Source organism: Ambystoma mexicanum, chromosome 4p, assembly GCF_040938575.1.
Source record: "Ambystoma mexicanum isolate Mex_15411 chromosome 4p, UKY_AmexF1_1, whole genome shotgun sequence".
Taxonomy (NCBI): domain Eukaryota; kingdom Metazoa; phylum Chordata; class Amphibia; order Caudata; family Ambystomatidae; genus Ambystoma; species Ambystoma mexicanum.
In genome coordinates, this window is record NC_090927.1 from 506605616 (window position 1) to 506627096 (window position 21481).

Sequence of the window (21481 nt, forward strand, 5' to 3'; positions counted from 1 at the left end):
CAAATTGATGCTGGTGATTATTTATTTATGAAATATTACCCTCCAAACACCCTGCTGCCCAGGTGACTGCAATGATGCTATTTTTGTATTCCATATGAGGTCAATAAAGCATTGGTTCATGTCATGCATGAATTGAGAGCGCCCCACACTAAGGGCACAATGTTGTAAAGATGCAAATGTTGTAAGGACAACTGGTTTATTATATGAAAGTTGTATAAATAGCGCTTATCCTGAAATAAGGTTGTCTTTTTATTTAACCAGGGGCACAAGTACCTTGGTCAGTCATCAGGGCTGACCGGGCCATAGGGCCTGAAGGCAGCCTGCATAGGCAAAGGTGCTGCCATAGGCCCTCCTCTGACGGTTCAGCAATCATCCCCCTGGGCGTTCATTTGCACATATGTGCAGTAAGGTGTAAGTATCCCATGTACAGGTCTCCTACAGGTTGTTGCTCACTCTTTCCTACAGAATCAAAGGGAGAAACACCTTACAGAAGCATGGGGAGGCAAAGGCTTACAGCCTATGCTTTGACATTTTCCTATAAAGTGTTAGTCATAGGAGTTTTTTGTGTTGGAATGTGTTGGGCCCCAAATATTATTTCGCATAGGCCGTTTTCTGGGCATAGGCCTGCTCGACAAGTCACACTTATCGGTGTGAGGCTGCACTACATGCCAACAACCTAAGAATGACTAACTCCCTGCAGCTGGTACCACTTACTTGATTTTCTTAAAGCGTTCCTTTCCTGCCGCCACCAGTACCTGCCCATGCTGCAGTTCCTCTAACTCACGCACACGGTGCCCCTCGCGTGGCGTGTAAATGCGTTCAGCGGAGCCAAGGTCCAAAGGTACGCGTTTCGTCACCTCCACTAGGAAGTGATCGAACGTGGGCACGTGTCGGCGGTTCACCACGAACTTCCGGCCTACAAAATAGCGGTCGCCATTGCGGTGCAAGAGGACAGTTTTGGCGGGCGAGAGTTGGGAACGGTGTTGCCGGTAGTAGTTATGCAGACCTGGCGTCTCGGGCGGGCGGTAACTGAAGGAGGTCGTGTAGGGAGTCTCGTCAACAAAGAATGATCTTGTGCTAGCCATCTCTTAGAACGTATTTGTAGGGTTTTGCTTGAAGGAAGTCTCTTCACACCACGTTAAGGAGTAGTCGTAAAAATAACGGCAGCCCACCGAAGATTCGCCAGAGAATCAAAGCGCCCAGAAGTTTGTGAAACTGAACGTGGCACCGCGAGTTGTAAGGCTCACGGCAGCTTGTTCGAGACATATTATGGGAAAAGGCCGGGGACTGCTTCCAGGGGGCCACGGGGGACGGAGGTGGGCGGCCACCGCCGCTGCGCTCGGATGGCTCTAGTAGCCATTGTTTCAATGTGATGTCGCACGGCCGCATACTTTGTTACCGGGGCAGAGGTACACCCGACGTCATATTGACCCTGTCTTAGTGATAGACGACACTCAAAGGAACAGGCATTCGCCTATGTGTTATCTCAATTACAGCAGAGCCTTAAATAAACGGTATATTTCAGTGGGTGTGCAGTGCTGGACATTGACAAAATGTACTGAGGAGGGGTCGTGGGCGCATCGAAGGTCCCAACACAGTATCCCTTCATAGAATGAAGCATGGCAATAGCTCTCAACTCACCCGCTGAGAATACCCACAATTTCTCATCCACGCAATATATCACGTGAATCCCTATGGTGAACGTCACTGCAATTGATACCTCCAGGGGTTCAGAAGAAAGATTGCTAAGAAGCATGATTGATAACACTGCTACGATGCACTCATTCATTCACCCGTTCGTTCGTTCGTACATTCATTCATCCATTCGTTCATGTGCTGGGATGCTGCATCCTTGCCTCACCACGTTACTTTAAAGCACCCGCATTTAGGAGTTTTAATTCCAGCACCCAAGAACGTTTTTTGCTGAAACATGTGCACGCTTCCAAAGTAGCATGAAAATACATGTCTTGCACATTTGTGTTCATAGCATTTAATACTGGGGTTACCATGTCTTCAAGTGCCCCCATTTGTAGCAGAAAATGCAAAGTGCCTGGGGGGGATAAAGGGATGCTCCAAAGATCACACTACTTGTTCAAGTGGGGAAGCCAGGATTAAAATGCAGGGTTCCTAGTGTTTCGCAGATCATTCAGCTATCCAACCACATCTCCAATATGCAGGATTTAGAAAACCAAAACAAACATTTTTATTTCGAAAGTTTGCTGTAAACCAGCTTAATATGGTGCAGTCTCTGAATTTGTTAAAGCTGAGAAATAAATTCATATTGTGATCCCTGGGGGGATTTGGGGGCTCCACATTCAGGAGGAACTGACCCCTGAACCATTGTTGTTAAAACGACACGTCTTCCCTGACATGCTTCCTGTACATTTTCTCTGCGTATTCTTTTTTTAAATCTAGAAACATCTAACCCCTCACAGCTGAGTTCTTCCTGGCAGAGCCGAAGCAATGCATTTGCATTAATTCCTGCTTTGCTCATGTTAGGGGACAGCACACCCACCTGCAAATTTGAAGTGTTAAGTTTGTTTATTTGTATAGCGCGCCAAACTCTCGGGTATCTGGGTGCATTACATGTAAAACATTTTTTACAAGGTTACTTATTATACACAGATAGGCACGTATATACAGTGTGGAACACCCACATATGACAGAAATAGCAAAACAAATAGGTAAATCATGGACAAGTACAAACAGATTTTTATACATTTACAATGGGCGAAGGTTGTTATACAACGTGCAGAATGGTCATAGTTCTTTAACAATCCAGAGAAAAAAGCCACATTTTAGTTTCTTTTCTGAATGTGTAGTGTGAACGGACGGATTTTAAAGCTGCGGGCATGGAGTTCCAAAGTTTAGCTGCCATGACTGGGAAGCTACTTCCTCCTGCTTTCTTCAGTTTGAAGTTAGGTAATTTAGGGCAATTCGCGTGTAGAGATCTAATGGGGCGTGCAGAGGTGTGTTTAGTGAATTTGTCCGCCAAGTATTTTGAAGCCAAGTTGGAGAGGCATTTAAAAGTCAGATTCAAGGATTTGAATTTAATTCTGTTGTTAATGGCAAGCATTTTGTAGATCGTCTGGCATTGGAGATGGGCTGCATTCTATGTATTCTCAATGCAGTTCTGAGGGAGTTGTTTTGTAATACTTGCAGTTTGCTAATGTTCTGTTTACTCGTCCCTAGGTAGAGTGCATTACAGTATTCTAGCTTAGACAGGATAAGAGCTCTGGCAAATGTAATGCAGCTCTCAGTGGAAAGAAATGGTTTGCATACATTAATGAGCTTACATGTATAGCCAGTGGCTGAGGCAGTAGTGTTAACTTGTTTGTTCCGGTTCAGAGACGAGTCAAGGTAGAAACCTAAAGTTTTTACCTCTTTGGAGACATTGATGTTTGAGCTGTCAATGTTGAAGGTTGTGAATTGGTTGTGGTACTAGCAGAAGGATCAGTAAACATAATGAATCTAACAGAAACAGATTTCACATTGGATACTTTCATGGCGGAACAAAATATAGATCCGTTCCAGACGGAGGAAACACATTTAAGATCTAAATCGAAATTCATACCCAATTTAATGGAAAACAATGCCATAGATCTTTTTCAAAAAGCTGTAAGCAATGATTTACGAAAAAAATACCTTGAAAACAAGCAAACTAACATCAAATACAATTTAACGAAAGCTGAGAAAAAGGCAATAGATACACTCTCCAAAAATGAGGAAATAGTTGTGAAGTCAGCTGACAAAGGAGGGAACATTGTGCTTATAAAGAAACAAGATTACATAACAGAAGGAACCAGACAACTAAAGGATACTAAATGTTACTCAACACTACAAAAAAACCCAATTAGAGACCTACAAGCTCAATGGAATCAAATGGCAAAACATTGGGAAGAAATGGGCCTACTGACGGAAGAAGAAACAAAGTATCTGGTAATAGACAAACCTGTCATGCCAATAATATATTTCCTTCCAAAAATACACAAAAAGTACAAGACGTTTCCACCATGTAGACCCATCATTAATGGGATAGGTTCTTTAACAGAAAGAATCTCAGAATATATAGACTTATATCTACAGCCCCTAACAACAGGGCTAGCCTCTTATTTACGAGACACGAAACACGTGATACAACAAATGGAGTGTATACCGTGGGAAGCAGAATATTTATTTGTGACGTTGGATGTGGTGTCACTTTACACCAGCATCCAACACACAAAAGGAATGGAAACAATGGAATTCTTCTTGAAAACAAGGTCTATTTAATTTCTTAATCAGAATAATATGATTCTAGAGATGCTAAACTTCGTTCTGTTAAACAACATTTTTTTGTTTAATCAAGTCCTATATAAGCAGGAACAAGGAACTGCCATGGGGGCGAAATTTGCCCCATCATATGCGAATTTATTTATGGGCCATTTTGAATTAATCCATGCCTGGCAACATGAGGCATTCATAGAAAACAAAATTGTCTACTGGGGTCGTTACATAGACGATATCCTTGTGATATGGCATGGAAACAAAACAAGCCTCCTGAAATACATTGCCTATCTTAATGATAATAATCACAATATCAAATTCACAGAAAAAATCAGCTCAGAAGAAATAGAATTTTTAGATCTACTATTGTACACTGATGGTGACAAGATACTAACAGACTTGTATATTAAACCCACAGCAGTCAACAACAAGCTACATGCACAAAGCAACCATCCAAAACACACCATAAAGAACATCCCATATGGAGAAATGCTTAGAATAAAACGCAATTGCAGCTTGGATACCAGGTACCAAAAACATCTAACAGATCTAAAAGAAAACTTTATACAGAGAGGATATAAAGAAGATTCTCTTAACCATGCAATTCGGAAAGCAGAAAAAGTAACAAGAACCAGCCTATTAATTGAAAAACGGAAAGTAAAGAATAAAGAAATGAAAACCCATTTCATTACAACATTCAGTAGTGAAATATACAACATAAAGAAAACTTTGAATAAACATTGGAACATTCTATTCACAGATGATACACTCGGCACCATTATTGAAGAAAAACCATCAATGGTATTTAGAAAAGCTCCAACTTTGAAAAAGAAATTAAGTCCGAGTCATCTAAGGAACCCAGTAAAGGTCTCCTTGAGTGAAAGTGCCGGCACCAACAGGATCCTACAAATGCAGCAAATGTTTAATTTGTTCACACATGATAAATGGAATCAAACAAATTAAATTACCCACTGGAAAAACGATTGACATCAAACAATTTATAAACTGCAGAAGCCAATATGTAATCTATGCTATACAATGCATTTGCAACAAGAAATACATCGGAAGCACGATAAGAGAAATTAGAATACGGATATTGGAACATCTTAGAGCAATCAAGAACGGGGATGCAAGGTACCCAATGGCCATACACTTTGCAAAAGAACACTAACAATCAGACATCAAGGACATCAAAATCATTGGACTGGAAAAAATCGAGCAACCTGAAAGAGGAGGAGACAGAGAACTTATATTAAGGAGAATGGAGTCAAAATGGATTTGTATAATGGATACATGCCAAACTGGTCTAAACACAGATCCAGAGATGGCAAACTGGTTATAAAAACACTATTGATTGTATATGTGCATTATCCTAAGCACCTCTCTGTCTACCACTGAAAGCATGTATAAGCAACTTGTTGTTCATTTATACATAGAGTCTATATACACTATACCACATACACTGAAATATAGTAAATGGAAAGTTGGATCCAACGTGTTGATGCCATCACACACGCATAGATATAACAACATTTAGAGACACAACTAAATTAAAGAAGACATTAGTGTTAGCTTAGGGGTTCTTTGAAAATAAATCCATTCTTTTGCAAATTAGCAATGCTACCTGAAAAATTTAAATCCAAGATGGCCGCCGCACGTTTTTTGACGCGTATGACGTCATCGCGGCACATTACGCGATGACGTCATCACGCGACGTGCTCCGCGATATATAAACAGAAGCAGATTTGAGGTAAGATGCATCCGGGAACCACGGATGCACAGAGGCAATCGTACCGAGAGAAAGGAACATCTTTAAATCCATAAGAATCTACACACAAGGTAAACACTATAGTAATTTATAATAATTTTTTCTAGAAATGTAAAGGGCTACCTCATAGAGGGTGCATATATTCAATCATAAACTGTATACCAATGCAAATGCAGAATTCATACTAGTAATAATGGACTAATGCTAAAATGCCATTACATATAAGCTAGGATGGATACAGCACACTGTCTAGGACAGCAAAGACTGCTTTGCTGTTCAGAAATATAACACATTAATAGCCAGTATTAGAATGTGAACCAAAGCATGTGAGCTTTGTGAATTTTTCTTATAGAAAAACAGAAGAAAAAAGGGATAAAGAACAAAAGGAAGACAAATAGAGAGTCGATGAGAGAGAAAATTGAATACCAATCAATATTTAATCAGAATTATGAAAAACATGACAAGGGTGAGTGTATGTCCTCTTCTCAGATAGAAGTGGTTATGAAACTAGAGGTTTTATGCACTTAAGTCTCTGTTTATTTACATAGGATGTATGAATTTGGGTTCTTTTTTCATTTTAGAATCTCCCCTGAGGAACCGTGGCTAAAGTCATGGGGAAACACGTGTTGGGAGACAAAGTTTATTTATTGAAACTTTAAGTGCATTGAGTATCCAGAACCTATACTGAATAAACAAATTGGAATTAACATAACCAAGTGATTGAGTAATTCTTCCCAAGGAGCGCACTAAAGGGTACCAACTTTATTTTTTGGAATAGTACATATATTGCTGCAGCCACAATACAGGCACCCCTGGTGCAGACCCTTGGCCATCTGAGAAAGGAACCAGAGAGGCACAAAGGCTTCGCTCTAGATAGGAACTCAAGCCGATATTGGCTGCAACATCTGCTTTTTCAAAAATGTGAATTGGTTGTTGTTTGTTTAGCCTGGCTGATGAGCAAGAGCTCCGTCTTGTCATCATTAAGGCAAAGGCCATGACTGGCCATCCAAGCGTGTATGACAAGGTAGATATTATTAATACTAGCCACATCAGTTGTGTAGTCACCTATGATGGGAATGATAATCTGGGTGTCGTGGGTGTCATCGGCATAATTAGTGTAGGAGACACCCAGATTGTCAAGGTCGTCAAACAAGGGTTTAGTAAATATGTTATACATAGTTGGGCAGATGCAAGAGCCTTGGGGTACTCCACAGGTTACGTGTACTGGGTCCGCTGAAGCCATGGAGGAGAAGACTCTCATGGAGGGGTTGTCTACGAAGGATTGGATCCAGGCAGTCGCTGACTTGGAGAAGCAGGCAGCTGATGTCAAATGGTTACAGCGTACCTTGTGATCCACCAAGTCAAACGCGGCTGACAGGTCTCAAGGAGGATGGCTAATTCTCCTTTATCCTTAAGCACATCCATTTGTTTTTTTAAGTCAATAAGTGCGGTTTCCGTTCCATGTCTTGGCCTGACTCCTGATTGGCGGAGTCCTAGCAAATTGTTAGATTCTAAGTAGGACTGAAGATAGGCTGCCTTGTCTAAATATTTTAGAGGGAGAACCCAAGCCTCTTTCAGATTTGTCAGGAATGTGCTTGAGTTGAAAGAAGAATTGATTAGTCTAGTAATGAAGGTTGCTAGTTCCCTAGCTGCTTCTTTGATAGTGGCTGCTGGACAGGAGTCACCTAGACGTCTAGAAGGTTTAAGTAAAGAGATTGTTTTCCACTTCTGTGATGGAGACAGGGGGAGAAGTGGAATTGATTGGCTGGCTGCTTGAGAGGGCGTGGGGTTCCTTGAGATTTTGTGACATTAGGTGCAATGGTAGCTTTCTTGTTTGTGATTTTTTTCTTGTAGCATCAAGATTTTGTTACATAAGGCATCTTAGATGTTGGTGAACCAAGTTTTATTTTTGATGCAGGTGTCCATGGGGGGGGTGGCAGGAGATTCCAATTCTCTTAGGTAAAGAGTTCCTTGTGCTAGAATTGGCTTTGGAGATTCTATCATTGAAGTTATCCCTTTTTGTTTGAAGGATTTCACGTTTGTATATCATTGACATATTAGTAAACGTTTCCTTGTTCTAAGCTGTTCGGTTATTTTTCCAGAGGGACTCTGCTAAAAAAAATGAATTGCGTATAGTTTTGAGACTGGGAGTAAACCAGGAATTAAGATGGGCTCCAGGTTTCCCTTTACATAGTTTAAGGGGGACTATTTTATCAATGGCCTGTTTAAGTGTAGAATTGTAAAGCTCAACTAGTGCCACAGGGGTCTGTACTTGGCTATGAAGTATTAGTTATAGGGTGGGAAGAGTTAACAGTAATATTGTGTTTATTTCTAGTCATGGCAGGGGGAGCCATTTGTAAGCAGGAGTTCATTTGAAGATGATCTTGAATAGCAAAGGCAATAAGATAGTGATCAGTCCATGCAATTGGTTTGACAGTGGTTATGGCAGTTGTGCAGTTTAGGTCAGCCACCCAGTGTAGGGTACGTCCTTTGGTGTGGGTAGGTGCATTAATCCTGAGAGTAAGGCCTATCTCTGAGATAGTTAGCCACTGGAGTGGCGTTTGCATCATTGGGATCATTCAGGCCGAAGTTGAAGTCTCAGAGTATAATAATCTGTGAACCAGCTTTCGTGTTAGTGGTCAGAAGTGCAGTAATGTCTTCATTGAATGAGGCAAAAGGTCTGGGTGGTCTATAGACTAGGTGCATAGTGATGGTGCAGGATGCTGTTAATGGACGTTTTACTGACAATAATTCTCCTGAAGGGAACAGGGTGTGTGTAAAGACTGGAGGGAGTACCTGTACTCCTGCTCCCTATATGGCAGAGTAGAGGCACAGAGCACCCCAGCCAAGATTCTCTATTTGGTATCGTGGACGAGCAATCAAGGCGTACGCTCTCAGGAGGTGATGCAGGCTGGTTCTTAAGCACAGTGGAGTCCCCAAGGACCCACAAAGCAATGTCCGCACACTATGTTAGTGAAAACACAGTTCTTTATATAAATAAGATTCAAGCTATGTTTACAATAACAGATTGTGTGCTCAAGTTAATCTAAAATGGTAAATATATACAGTTTCTATGTGGTACCACAATTACTCTTTGATTCCATTAAAATGCATCAACTGTACTCAGTTCAAATGTCATACCAATCAGTTAATAATGTGAACCAACAATAGACATAGGAGGAAAGCAGGTTGGTTAAAACAATAGGCAGAATACTGGGCCCCTTCCACTAGGCACTGTTCTCTATGAGGATCCCCCACCTTGGAAACCTGTAAATAAAGTTATAATACAAGCCCAGTCCATATATTGTTCAATGAGTCTTATTTCCCCCTAGAAAGGTTATGCGACCCCAATGTACCTTGAATAGCAGAGTTCGACGTCAGGTCATCGGCGGATCCTTCCTGAGCGGCTCCCTTTAAGGCAGGAGCCATGGATTATCGAGATTCCGTGAGGAAATGGTGAACAAAGGCCTTGTGGCAGCTGCTTTGGTCCTGTCGGTGCTTGTCGACGATCGGTCGTGGACGTCCTGCGAAGATGAGGCGTGTGAGGCACCTTGACGATGATAGTTTGTTGCCGCAAAGAGTTACTGAAGAACTTTGGCCCAGCAAGGGCGTCGAGTTGTCGGCGTCTCTGTAGTCTTCAGGTGACGGGAAACCCACCGGCGGATTCTCCTCGAGGTGTCGACAGCCTTGACTTTCTCCAGCGGGACAAATCGGTCGTCGGTGATGAGCGGGGGAGTCCTTCATTTAAAGTGTTCTTAGGCAAAGGAGCATTGCGGCTGCGGTCGTCGAGGGTGATGGACTTCAATGTCCGGGCGCTTCGCTTCGTGATTCGGCGGTGTTCCCCGTCCCTGGTCAGCAGCCTTTCGAGGATTGACTTCGAGGGTGCTTCGGCGAATGTTGGCGGGTGCAAAATGGTCGCTCGTAGCTTGGGAAGAGGTCCCCTAGCCAGCTGCTCTCTTGGATCAGTTCCTTAAAGGCACAGCAGCTTTCAGATTGGCGAAGGACAGCAGCAGCAATTCTTCTTCCAGTGGGCTTCAAGGTTAAGCATCAAGTATCAACGTCAGCTTCTGAACGATTTCTAGCAGTGAGAGGCCCCAGATGTACTGTTCTGTCTCTCATTCACTCTGCTGGGTCACACTCAGGCAACCAATCACTGAGAAGGGCAGTCAGGCAGCCAATCAGGCTCACAGTGCATTCAGGCCATTCTCCTCCCTCTTAGACACTCACAACAAGGAATGTGTATTGGGACAAGTACCCAGCCATTCAGCACTCCACACTGCATTCATAGGAGTTTCGGACAGGGCTGTCTCAGTCTTTGTGTCACATACCAGAAACCAGACACCCATAATAACAAGAAGTGCATATTGGTCCCTCACTCCATTCACCCAGGTCCCAGCCACAAGGTGTACCCACAACATACAATCGCTGGGAAGGCTCCAGCCAGTCTGGCCTGGACCTCCCCACAATACCATATATGGAACTTCCACCCAACAGCCAGTCAGGGGGAGGGGACAGAGTCAGGGCTTCACAGGACTTTGGGAAAAACAAGGTAACAGGCAATAGAAAGCAACAGGCCACAGGGTCCATATTGTCTCCTATAAAGAATCAACCTATTCCAATGGCAGGGCCTGGGTATCCCAAAATGGAGGATAATCAGAGCACCTGTCATATTCAGCATGGAGCTGCCACCAGCCCATACCCTGCTCTGTGGGCCACACACAGGTGCCCAAAAACATACACTAGGGGTACAAGGTTGTACCCCCACCCATGGGTGCCACAAGGGTATCCCAAGGGTCTGTACACCAAACCAAAAAGAGGAAGAGTCCCACATGGACTCCTGGGCAGAAAACAATACAGAACACACAAATGACAAAAATGCGGACATAACGTCAGTGGAGGGTATTTTATGAGAGTACAAGCTGTATGAGCAGGTTGCAAGAGTTGTGGCTGATATCCACAAGGCAATCAGGTGCATGATTGAAATGCAATAGGACAATGTCGTCTGTGCGTGTTAGGTTTGAAAATGCTGAGTTAGACTCTAATTAAGGTAGCAATTGGTAGTGCATATTTAGGCTAACATTTAGTAGTACATTCAGCAAAGCTGCAATGCAGCGGACGGCGCGGTTAACATTGCAAGGTAGGTAAATAATAGCATAGAGATAATGTGTACGGGGCAGTTATGAAAAACTCAACAATGGATCACGGCAGGTGAGCAAACGGAATGGGGAAAAAAGTCAAAAGGGTCTCATTACCCAAGGATAGTCTATCCCAAAAAATGTCCAAGTTCAACCACCTTATATCATGGACACATTTCTGGAATTTTGCCACTCTTAATGCCCAAGTACCTGAGCCTTTTGTTAATATATGAGAGCGGCTGGATCCCATTTTCATGGTATCAGGTAATGTTATTCCCATATATATGGTTGCCGTACATAATATCGCCGGGAAAAGGTCGTGGCGATATTATATGTGTGACCATATATATGGGGATAGGGGCAGCAAAAGAAAAAAAAAGGGTTTGGGGGTTGCGGGTGTGTCCCCCGCACGTTCCATGCAATAATGTCCCCACAAAAACCAGCAATTTTTCAGCGACATTTTTGCATGGCGATATTTTTGAGGGGACATTATTGCATGGAACCATTTTCATTGCATCTGTCACAAAGGCAATTCGGAAACTTCTCTTTATTTCGTGTTGAGAGGATTTCCAGCGTGACAAATAAATGTAATCTGAATCTTAGAAAGTCAGATCTGATCACTGAATCAGATAACTTTCTTGGATATTGGGGTATAAAAGACCTTGGTTTATCTGTACGTGTATATGAAGCAGAGATCTATGCATGCCTCATTTTATCGATTGTCCGAATCCAGTCCATTCATTGCAAACAGACTTTGACTTTCATTGGATTATGGATCAAGAGTTCATCGAGCCTTCTGATTTAAGCAAGATATCCTGCACTTTAAGCTAAGGTTGGTGAGGAACACATGTCCTCTTTTTTGCATTAATAGTGCCACATCCTCATAGAGAGACCCTTTAGGTGGATCTAAGATTAATCTCAGCATAGATACCCATTTCCACTCCATCATAGCCTTGAGAGATGTCAATCCGAGTTCAAAATTAGACATGCAATGGGTACACAGTTTGACAGATTCAATGTTCCTTTCCAAAGTTTGGCCTCTATTTTATCCCAATCTATATTAACGGATAGGGGATTAGAATCTAGGCCAAACAAAATAATCGGAGCCACTTTACCTATATAAAACCTCACATGGGGTTGAATTGAAAATGTACAACATTTTTTATGGATTCTTTTAATATGTGACCCCATATTGAGGACCTTAAGATCAATGGTTACAAGAAGATGGCCCATGGTAGGAAAGGCTTCAATAACTGCCCCCAAATATGTAATTTCAGACACTCTATCAATTGGGTGTTTCTACAAATCTCAAAGATAAAATTTAACTACCTTCTTTGGATGCCTGAAAACAAGGACCCTGGATGTATTTGGGTTGATTTTTAGATCATTACATTTTGTGTATTCCGCCAGTGCTGAGAGTAAACGTTGCAGCCCAACTTGAGAGTAATCAAAGACCACCACGTCATCGGCATACGCCAACCACTTTATTTGAGTGTCACCAATTTTTGGAGTAATTAGTCCTTTATATTGCAACCATAGACTCAGGTCAGACATGAAAAGAAAGGGGGCAATCAGACACTCCTGGCGGACTCCTCTCTCAATCTTAATTGGTCCTGACAATGCATCCGATCTAGATAGCCTGACTCGCATTAATGAGTCATGATGGAGTTCGATCAAAATGGAAAAGAGGTTTTGCAGGACCCCCCAGGTGTTCAACTTTTTCCAGAGAAGGTTCCTGTTGATGGTGTCGAAAGCCAGGGATAGGTCTATCCATGCCCCAAAAAGGGTGAAACCGGCCTTCATGAGAGACTGTGCACTTAAACAGCTTAGGACCAGCCCATTAAGGGATGCTGAGAGACCCCTTCAAAAAACCAGTTTGAATTTTTGGGTATTATACCAGATCTCCATCTCATCCAAAATAAGACCTACAAAGATTTTACTATCTGCGTCTAATAGCGAGAGGGGGCGATAATTAGAAGTTGCTAGGCGGTCCCCCTTTTTATATATAGGAATTACAACAGACTATCTCCAAGAGTCCGGAAGTTCCTTGGACAGCAAGATATTATCAAAGAGGTATTTTAACACCCTTGCCCAAATAACCGGGTTCCTTTTTAGAATGGAATTGCTCAATCCATTGGGACCAGCCGCTCGTGAGGTGGATGATTTTTTAAATCAGATTTTCAATCTTCTCACAAGAAAAATATGGGGACCACCTACATTTGACCTCAGTCTTCGGGACCAGAATGTCTGAGGATCCATATACCTCAGAAAAATGCTTAGTCCATACCTGTAGTATAGTTTCCTGATTATCAGTAAACTGATAAAGGATCTAGAGTTTCTTAGAGCACTTATTATCTTTTCACCATCCGGTTGATATATCAGGTGCCTATGTGAGCATATCCAATTCCTATAGTTGTTATTCAGAATTCTAAGATGTTCTTCCGGGTGCTTTTTGTCAATCCCTCCCCCCTTTTTTTAATCTAGCCCTCTGTTGACGTTTAATCCTCTTTTGTTCTTGAATTCGGGGATCATATGAGTGCTTGTGTACCACCTGTTCTTTGTGAACAGAGTTAATTTGGGGGCTTAAATTCCATAGAAAAGTCAAAAATCTGGCTGGTTCACAACACTGCGAAAGCTGATGACCAGACAGTTCCCTGACCCGTTCACTCAAATTATCGGTTAAAGTCGAGCCCTCTCTCTCAAATTTTCTCAGACATTTTCCAGCAGAGTTTATGAAAAGATTACCCAAGGGATCAGATGGAATATTTACAGCCTCTCGAGTTAGTGTGACTATTAACGTATCGTGGTCATCTCTGTTCCCCTCCGCAATTTCCAATTTAAGACATCTGTCAAACTGCTCCTAGTTACAAAAGAATAATCTAAGGTCGAGAAAGATACTCCCCTATGCCAGGTCAGAGCACTCAGGAGGTCCCCCACCACGTTTCAATTGAGCATCAGGAGATCCCATTCCCTCATAAAATGTAACCAGGTTTTACCATTCTTTGTATGAAGCAAGAGACCAGGTAAGATACCTAGTCATACAGCCGCTCTCTAAGATACCCAGCCTGGGTTGTGGTTTCTTTCAGAATTACTGAAAGTTCAGTTTGAAAGTAAAAAATATACTTCAAATTGTAAAAAGAAAAACATACAATTCTGTTGTTTTTCAAAGTAGTTTTTATCTGCAAAAATAATAGTCTAAAAAAATGAGTAGTCACTAATAATTTCTTAGTGAGGAAGAGTTTGCCACAGTTGATTAATCAATCAGACCACATTTTGCCAATGCATTTCGGAAATAAATTTCATTCATGAGGGCCAGTCTAATCATAATCAATACATATTCATAAATAAAACAAGCAGTACAAAATGGTACATGATTACATTCATAATTGTGATAAAATTCGAAACATACCATCAATTCGTGGTTGCAGTAGTAGAATAGTAGAAAAGGAAAGAACAGGAAAAGATAAGAGAGGCCAATAAGTCAATATCGTAAATCATGTGTATATGTAACCGACAGTTACATGACAAGAAAACAGTTACTTGTAACAGGTAGGTAGAAAGTTGAGTGTAGCAAACTATAGAGTGGCGGCCAAGTGGTGACCAAATCGAACTGCCTGACAGAAATCAGCGCAGTATATCAGCCTGCTATGCGGTAGCTGGAAACAGGAGAAACCCGTTACTGAGAGCGGATAACATCCGTAGTCCTAATTGATTGAAAGGTGAAGGGAGCCTTACCGTGTTGAGAGCAGGAGCAGAGCAGTTCTCCCGTGGTCTGCGAGAAGCAGAATGCCGTCATCGCATCGGGGCGTTGCCGAGGCAACGTTTCCTAAATGCGACACGTGATCACAACGCGGCCAGGAGGGCGCGCTGGTGAAAACTAATGGTGTAATCAGGCCAGTGGGCTTGGAATAAATAAATCCAAACAATTATCAAACCTCACAAGGAAGAATGAGGAATATTGGAATGAAGAAAAAATAAAAGAGCGAAAAAGGAAGACATGGAAATAGAAGAAATACTAGTGTTAGAAACAACGCCGATGGAGTCGGATGCAAAATTATGAAAGAATGAGAGCAGATGGAGAAATGTTAGTGGTAATAAACTTCGTTGCCGTTGGTGTCGTCAAACGACGGCACTTTGGGTCCTAGACACCAGGTCCAGGATATGCAGCATTAGAGTAGGGAATAATATCAATTATGCATAACAGTGTACATAGTCATAGTAATTAGTCACATCAAGTGTTGGTACCATTGGTCCCAGACTAAGAATCTAGGCACTGAAGTTGAGCTGAAACAACATTCACATTAAATGGGCCCAGATCCCACTATGTTAAGTGTCACCCAAGAGAATACCAATCAAAACAAAAGGGATAACATAACATTTCAGAAAGCAGTGATAATTGATTTCCTCATTGAGTCCGTTAGGCACTAAACTGCCCAGTTTGTCTATCCAGAAGGACTCTCTGCGGTTAAGCCGCTGACCCAAATCTTCATGTGGATTGTTTATCGTTAGTACTTCTAGAATGACAAATCTAATTTGTGTCAAATTATGTCCATTTTCAGCCCAATGACGTGCTACAGCCGAGTTGGTGTTTGCATTACGGATGCAAGATCGGTGTTCATTCCACCTTGTCTTGGCTGTTCTTGTCGATTGTCCAACATAAAATTTGCCACATGGGCATTTGATGCCATAGATAATGTTGGTGCTGTCGCAGGTTCCAAATGTTTTAAGCTGAATCTTCTTCCCTGTTCTGGGGTGATTGATAGTGTTACCCTTCATGATTGAGTTACAATTGACGCAATGGAGACAAGGGAAAGTTCCGGTACGTTGAGTCATTGGTTTTTTAAGAGGTGGTTTAGTTTGAACCAATTAATCTCTGAGATTCCTACTCCGTTGATAAGCAAATACCGGTACTTCACTGAACAAATTTTGTACCTTGATGTCAATAAACACTTGTGAGCAGCCGAAAGGCAGTTCAACACAGAATGGGATGGGATCTATCCCTATGATTCAGGCCACATAATATCATTCATACCAGCAATGGACAAATATAAATGCAGTATCATCCAATCCACCATTTCACATTAAGGTATAATAATAACCTTTCGCTCTGGAAGCACATATGATGTCAAAGTGAGCCTATGAGAAATCCAAAATCACTAATCGCTGTTGTTAACGGATTAAACCTCAGGCCTTGAAAACAACCGGGGGTCGAAACACGTGTCGGCTGTTGCTCCTTTTGGACAATAAAACAACCTTATATTGCATATGGTTGTGGACTACTGAAACGTCGTATTGAAACTTTATTGAATTGGAACGATTGACCTTGAGCGCAAGCCACTCCCCCGAAGCCAAATCCTACATTTTCATTGTTATACACAAACTTTGTGGGAAGTTTGAGGGGGCAGGATTTGTTTTGCTGCCAGGGTAACCTGTACTAATCTTTAGTCTGGGTTTGAGAGATTTTCAGAGTGGTCACTAGCGCACCAATAGGGACCGATTCCACGGTAATAACATTTCCTGGTCACTTCTTCAGATTGGTTCTGAGTTTTTAGAGAGTTGCTGGCCTTTTTTCCTTTTCCAAGATTTATTGCCTTGGAAATATCTGTGGCAGCAGCCAACAAAGGTTTACCTTTGAGATTTATAATAAATTGATTGGTGTCTGATGTACGATTCTTCTGTTTTGTTTTCACATGTTTATTTTCCACTGTGGCTGGTGTTTCCATTAAGCCCTTATTTGTCTTTTTGTTTTGCTTTTTAGTTTTCCCGTTAGATTTCTTTTTGCAGGGCTGCACCACTGACCCTGGAGCTAAGGAAGTGTTGACTTCCACCACCTCATCAGAGCTCTTAGACAGTGGTTCCATCTCTGCCACTTGTGCCAGGCAGAGAAACCCCTTCATAACAGAGGCTGAGAGCGGAGTGTCATTGAACTCTTTGACCGGATTCATAGCCCCTGAGGGCACACAAATGGCCTCGGATGGTTTTAGGGGCAAGCAGTGAATTTTCTCAGAGAGAGACCTAATCTCTTCCTTAGCCTCCACCCACTGATCCGTCAAATGGTCCAATTTGGAAGATTGGGTTAGGGATATTGAGTGCAATTCACCCAGAATCTCACAGACTCATTAAAAGCTGTTTTTATGGCAACCATATTGATTTCACTCATTCCGAGTTCTTTCGTGATTTCCAATAGAGTGCCGGATTGCTGTTGAACTTCAAGTTTCAAATTCTCAAATACTTTTACCAACAAACTCAATATGAAGTTGAGAGCCATTATTGTGGGGGGAGACAGTTCATTAGACTTCTTCGCTTCTTGTGGATTAGCTTTAGCCATAGGATTTCTTGCTCTCACCAGGGATTTCGCATGGAAGAATTTAGAACTGGGATCCTTTTCCTAGATCGCCGACAAGGCATTAAGTTTGTATGATAATTCGATTGAGGCTTGATTTTCCATTTCCAAAAGTTCTTCATCGAGCAGGTCCTTATTGTTTGAAACCTTCTCCAGTTGTTCCCCTGGGGGTAAGGGAATTACTCGATCCTCAATCGAGAGGCCCTGTTCCACTTCCATCATATCCACTGGACTTATTTGGAACACACTCTCAATAGTATTCTTTAAAGTGCTCGTAGTTTGGGTGTAATTCAAATGAACGGGGAGCAGATCGCATATAGGATGACTTAGAGGAGTAGATTCTCCCACTTCCAATCTTACATGTGGTAAAGCATCAGGGAGCCCTGAGCATGTAGGGCGTTGAAGATTTGATGGGTAGACGCTCTGAGGGGGAATGAAGACGCATAGTTCAAGGTTGAGACGGATGTGCCAGTATCCTGTAAGGCACTCTGAAGATTGTATGTTTTTGACATCTTTATGTTCAGAAAAAAGAACTTGTGAGTGAACTATTATTTCGTCTCCAACTTAAACCTCTTTACTTGTGGTAAAGGTACTAAGTGCCTAGAACCAAAAGATCAGCACATGGGTCAAAGGCTCTTCGCCTACAGTGCCCAAACCTATGTGCTCATAAAAGACACAATTGCAGTCTCTAGGCAGAACAGTACTTTCTTCAGCAGAGACTGTGCCGTTTCCCCAAGATCCTAAATGAAACCAGCTCTCTGCTGCCGAGACACTATATGATTGAGGACCACTGGCAAATTGATACTCCTCCTCGTAGTCCCCCAGGCTGTGGGAGAGACTGCTGAACGGGTAAACGGGGAAGTAAGAGAATCCGCTGCGTTAGCTGCTCCTCTGCTTTTCTATTAGATGTCCCTTGAAAAGCAGACGATGGCCACAACGTTGAACTCCAGACTCTTCATGTACAAAAAAGATTGCGATATTCAAATAGCCCCTCGTGATAACCAGAGGCTTCGCAAATAGGAGAAGACAAAATGTTATATGCTTTCCAGTGTTTTAGCGTGGCAGCATTCAATTGAAACCAAGATCTCAATAGGCATTTAAATAGTCGCCGCAATAGAAAGTCACTGAAAAGGCATATATGTACGGTTACCTCTGCTATTATTGATGTGGAGCCAGGAGAAATGCAGACGCAGTCACACGTAGCACACGGCTCATAGCCCAAGAGCCTGAACGTCCACGGATTGTGTCTCACTCAGGACCTTGCTCCGCGGAATGAATGAGATTTTGTTTGTTGTTAGCTCCACCTAGCAGTCTCCAAGGAAAGTGCACAAATACTTGCACACGGGAAAAAAAGCTTGTAGCCGACTGCACCGACTGCGTCTCACTCAGGATCTCACTCTGTGGCCCGCTCTGCGGAATGAATGAGATTATGTTCGTTGTTAGCTCCACCTCCCAGACTCCAAGGAAAGTGCAGAAAGACTTGCACATGGGAAACAAAGCTTGTAGCCGACTGCGTCTCACTCAGGACCTCACTCACTAAACAGGAACATCTAGGTTTGGGGATACGTATTTCAAAATGCAAGGCTTGCAAATGAAGGCATACATTTGACGATGCCCAATGCAGAATACTCAAAACGGGAATATCTAAGTTCGAACATAAATATTTCAGAATGCAAGGCACTCAATGCAGTGCATACAAATGGCAGCGTTTGAACACTCAGAGCGGGAACATCTACGATAGTATATGATGGAGCATATATAATGTAAGGTACATAGCATTTAGTGCGGGGAGTAAGTAGGTAAAGATACAGCACACTTGGTACAATGTGTATCTGTGGCAGAATCTCTGTCGAATCGTGCAAAGCCTGTAAGGCCGGCGATAGTTGGATCAGCATAACAGTGTTTATAGTAACGTTACAGTAATATAGTATGACTGACGGTGGTTACAGTTGTTGGTGCGCGTCAAGGCCGAGCGCTATGGAGCCTGTGCTATATGCCAGTGCTGTGGGTAGTGAGGCAGTATTGTGGCACGAGTGCTACACGTCATAGTGGCGTAATAGAGTGACCTGAAGGTTGGTTGCAACTTGCTGCAGAAGTCGACAGCAGTAGTGTTTTCAGCGATCGCTGTGGTACTGTAAAGGGCTAGTTACTGAAGTGGCTGTTGGAATTTAATGCTGGGTGGATAAAAAAGCAATAGGTGGTTAATCCTTAATGCGATACTAGTGGAGTTTAGGGCAGCATGGCTGGCTCCTCACCTCCATTTCGGCCCGGACTGGCCCAGACAGTATGGGCCTTATGTAGCAGGCCTTAGTAGTGAGGCCCGGATAGCGCCATCCGGTGACACGCTTCCTATTAAATGCTGCAAATCAGCCTATCCACGGTCCATAATGTTGCCTAGCAACGTGTCAACAATGCGGGTGCTGCCATCTTATCTCGGCGAACTCGCGTGTTGCTGGCCTTAGCCCGGGCTGGTTAGTCGATGCAGGACGAAATTGCATCAGCTCTTGCCAGTTTCAACACGCTTACCCCAGTAGAGCGAAATGCAGGGCGCGAAGGTCGTACTTCATCCGAAGCTGGCAGATTGGCTGCAGGTAGGGCTCCAGCCCTTCCGAGGCTGCTGATGGTGATTTGGGCAGCCCCGAGGGCTGGTGATCACGATGCCCCAATAAACACAGTTTTTAACCTTGAGGGGGCGGGGGAATGGATTGCCAAGTGGCGTGGGAGAGACCGAGGTGCAGAACTTTGTGGGTGAAAAAGTCAGATGCTGGCACCTTTGCATAAAAAAGTGCATTTTGGGAACATAGGAATGACAGCCAATTTATCCCACAGGTATGTATTGTATTGTATTTGTATTGTATTTATTAGTCTTATATAGTGCTTTATACCAAAGTGCTGTACATTTACAACAACAGGGTACATTTAACATAACAAAAAACAGTAACAACAGAAGCAAATTACAATCATGAATCAGTCAACAAAAACAGTATGTAGAGGAATTATTCAGAGGGGGAAGGGGAGAGGATGGGGAGTGCTAGGTGGAAGAGGGAGGGAGCGTAGGAGGAGGAGGGAAAGGAGGGGGTGGGGTGAGGATGGGGTGGAGGAATGTGGGGGGAGAGTTTAAGGGGGAAGAGGGAAAAGGGGTGAGAGAGGGGAGTGAGAGGAGGGGGGTGTCATGGCAGGGAATGGAGAAGGAGAGATTTGAGGGACGTGCGGAAAGAGGAAAAAGTAGGAGTAGAGCAGATAGAAAGAGGTAAGGAGTTCCAGTGGAGGGGGGCCAGGAGTTGGAAGGAGCTGAAACGGGAGGAGTCACAAGGGGAGGGAGGAACAGTGAGGAGGAAGTGGTCAGCAGAACGAAGGGGACGAGAGGGAGTGTAGAAAGAGAGAACGGAACAGAGATAAGGGGGAGCAAGATCGTGGAGAGATTTGAAGACCAGGCAGAGGAAGTGAAATTTAAGTTGAGAGTGAAAGGGGAGCCAGCCAATGGAGGATAGAGAAGCAGAGATGGAGTCTCGGGGGGAGAGGAGACAGAGGGTACGGATGGCAGCGTGATGGATAGATTTGAGGGGGGCAAGATGTGAAGTGGGAAGACCAAAATGTAAGGAGGAGCAGTAGAAGCGAGAAAAGATAAGGGAAGAGATTAAGAGTTTAGTAGCATGAAAAGTAAGGGAGGGGTGAACTTTGCGAATATTGTAGATTTGGTAGCGACAGGCACGAGAGGTGAGTGAGATATGGTGGGAAAAAGTGAGAGAAGAATCAAAGTGAAAGCCTAGGTTATGAGCATGGGGGGAGAAAGTAAGATTAGAGGGAGGAAAATGAATGAAAGGGGGAGGAGAGGTAGGGGGAAGGGAGTTGGAAGGGAAGAAAACTACTTCAGTTTTGTCAGAGTTAAGGGAAAGAAAGCGAGAAGCCATCCAGTTTTTAATAGCAGTAAGACAGGAGGAAAGTTTAAGGTGGAGGTCAGGAGAGAAG

The 21481-nt window shown here is 43.0% G+C and overlaps 1 protein-coding gene across 3 annotated transcripts in view; it reads right to left on the bottom strand.

Moving 5' to 3' along the window:
- Nucleotides 1-1371, bottom strand: part of DCDC2C (doublecortin domain containing 2C) — a 1747636-nt gene extending 1746265 nt beyond the window's left edge. For 2 of the 3 annotated variants that reach the window (XR_011260401.1, XM_069606023.1), the window contains exon 1: nucleotides 715-1371. Coding sequence is in view for 2 of the 3 variants with exons in the window: in XM_069606023.1 (XP_069462124.1) it covers nucleotides 715-1085 (371 nt within the window). In the remaining variant the exon portion in view is untranslated. The remainder of the gene's footprint in view (nucleotides 1-714) is intronic. The other variant, XM_069606022.1, reaches the window with a different exon arrangement.
- Between the last annotated feature and the right edge of the window lie 20110 nt (nucleotides 1372-21481).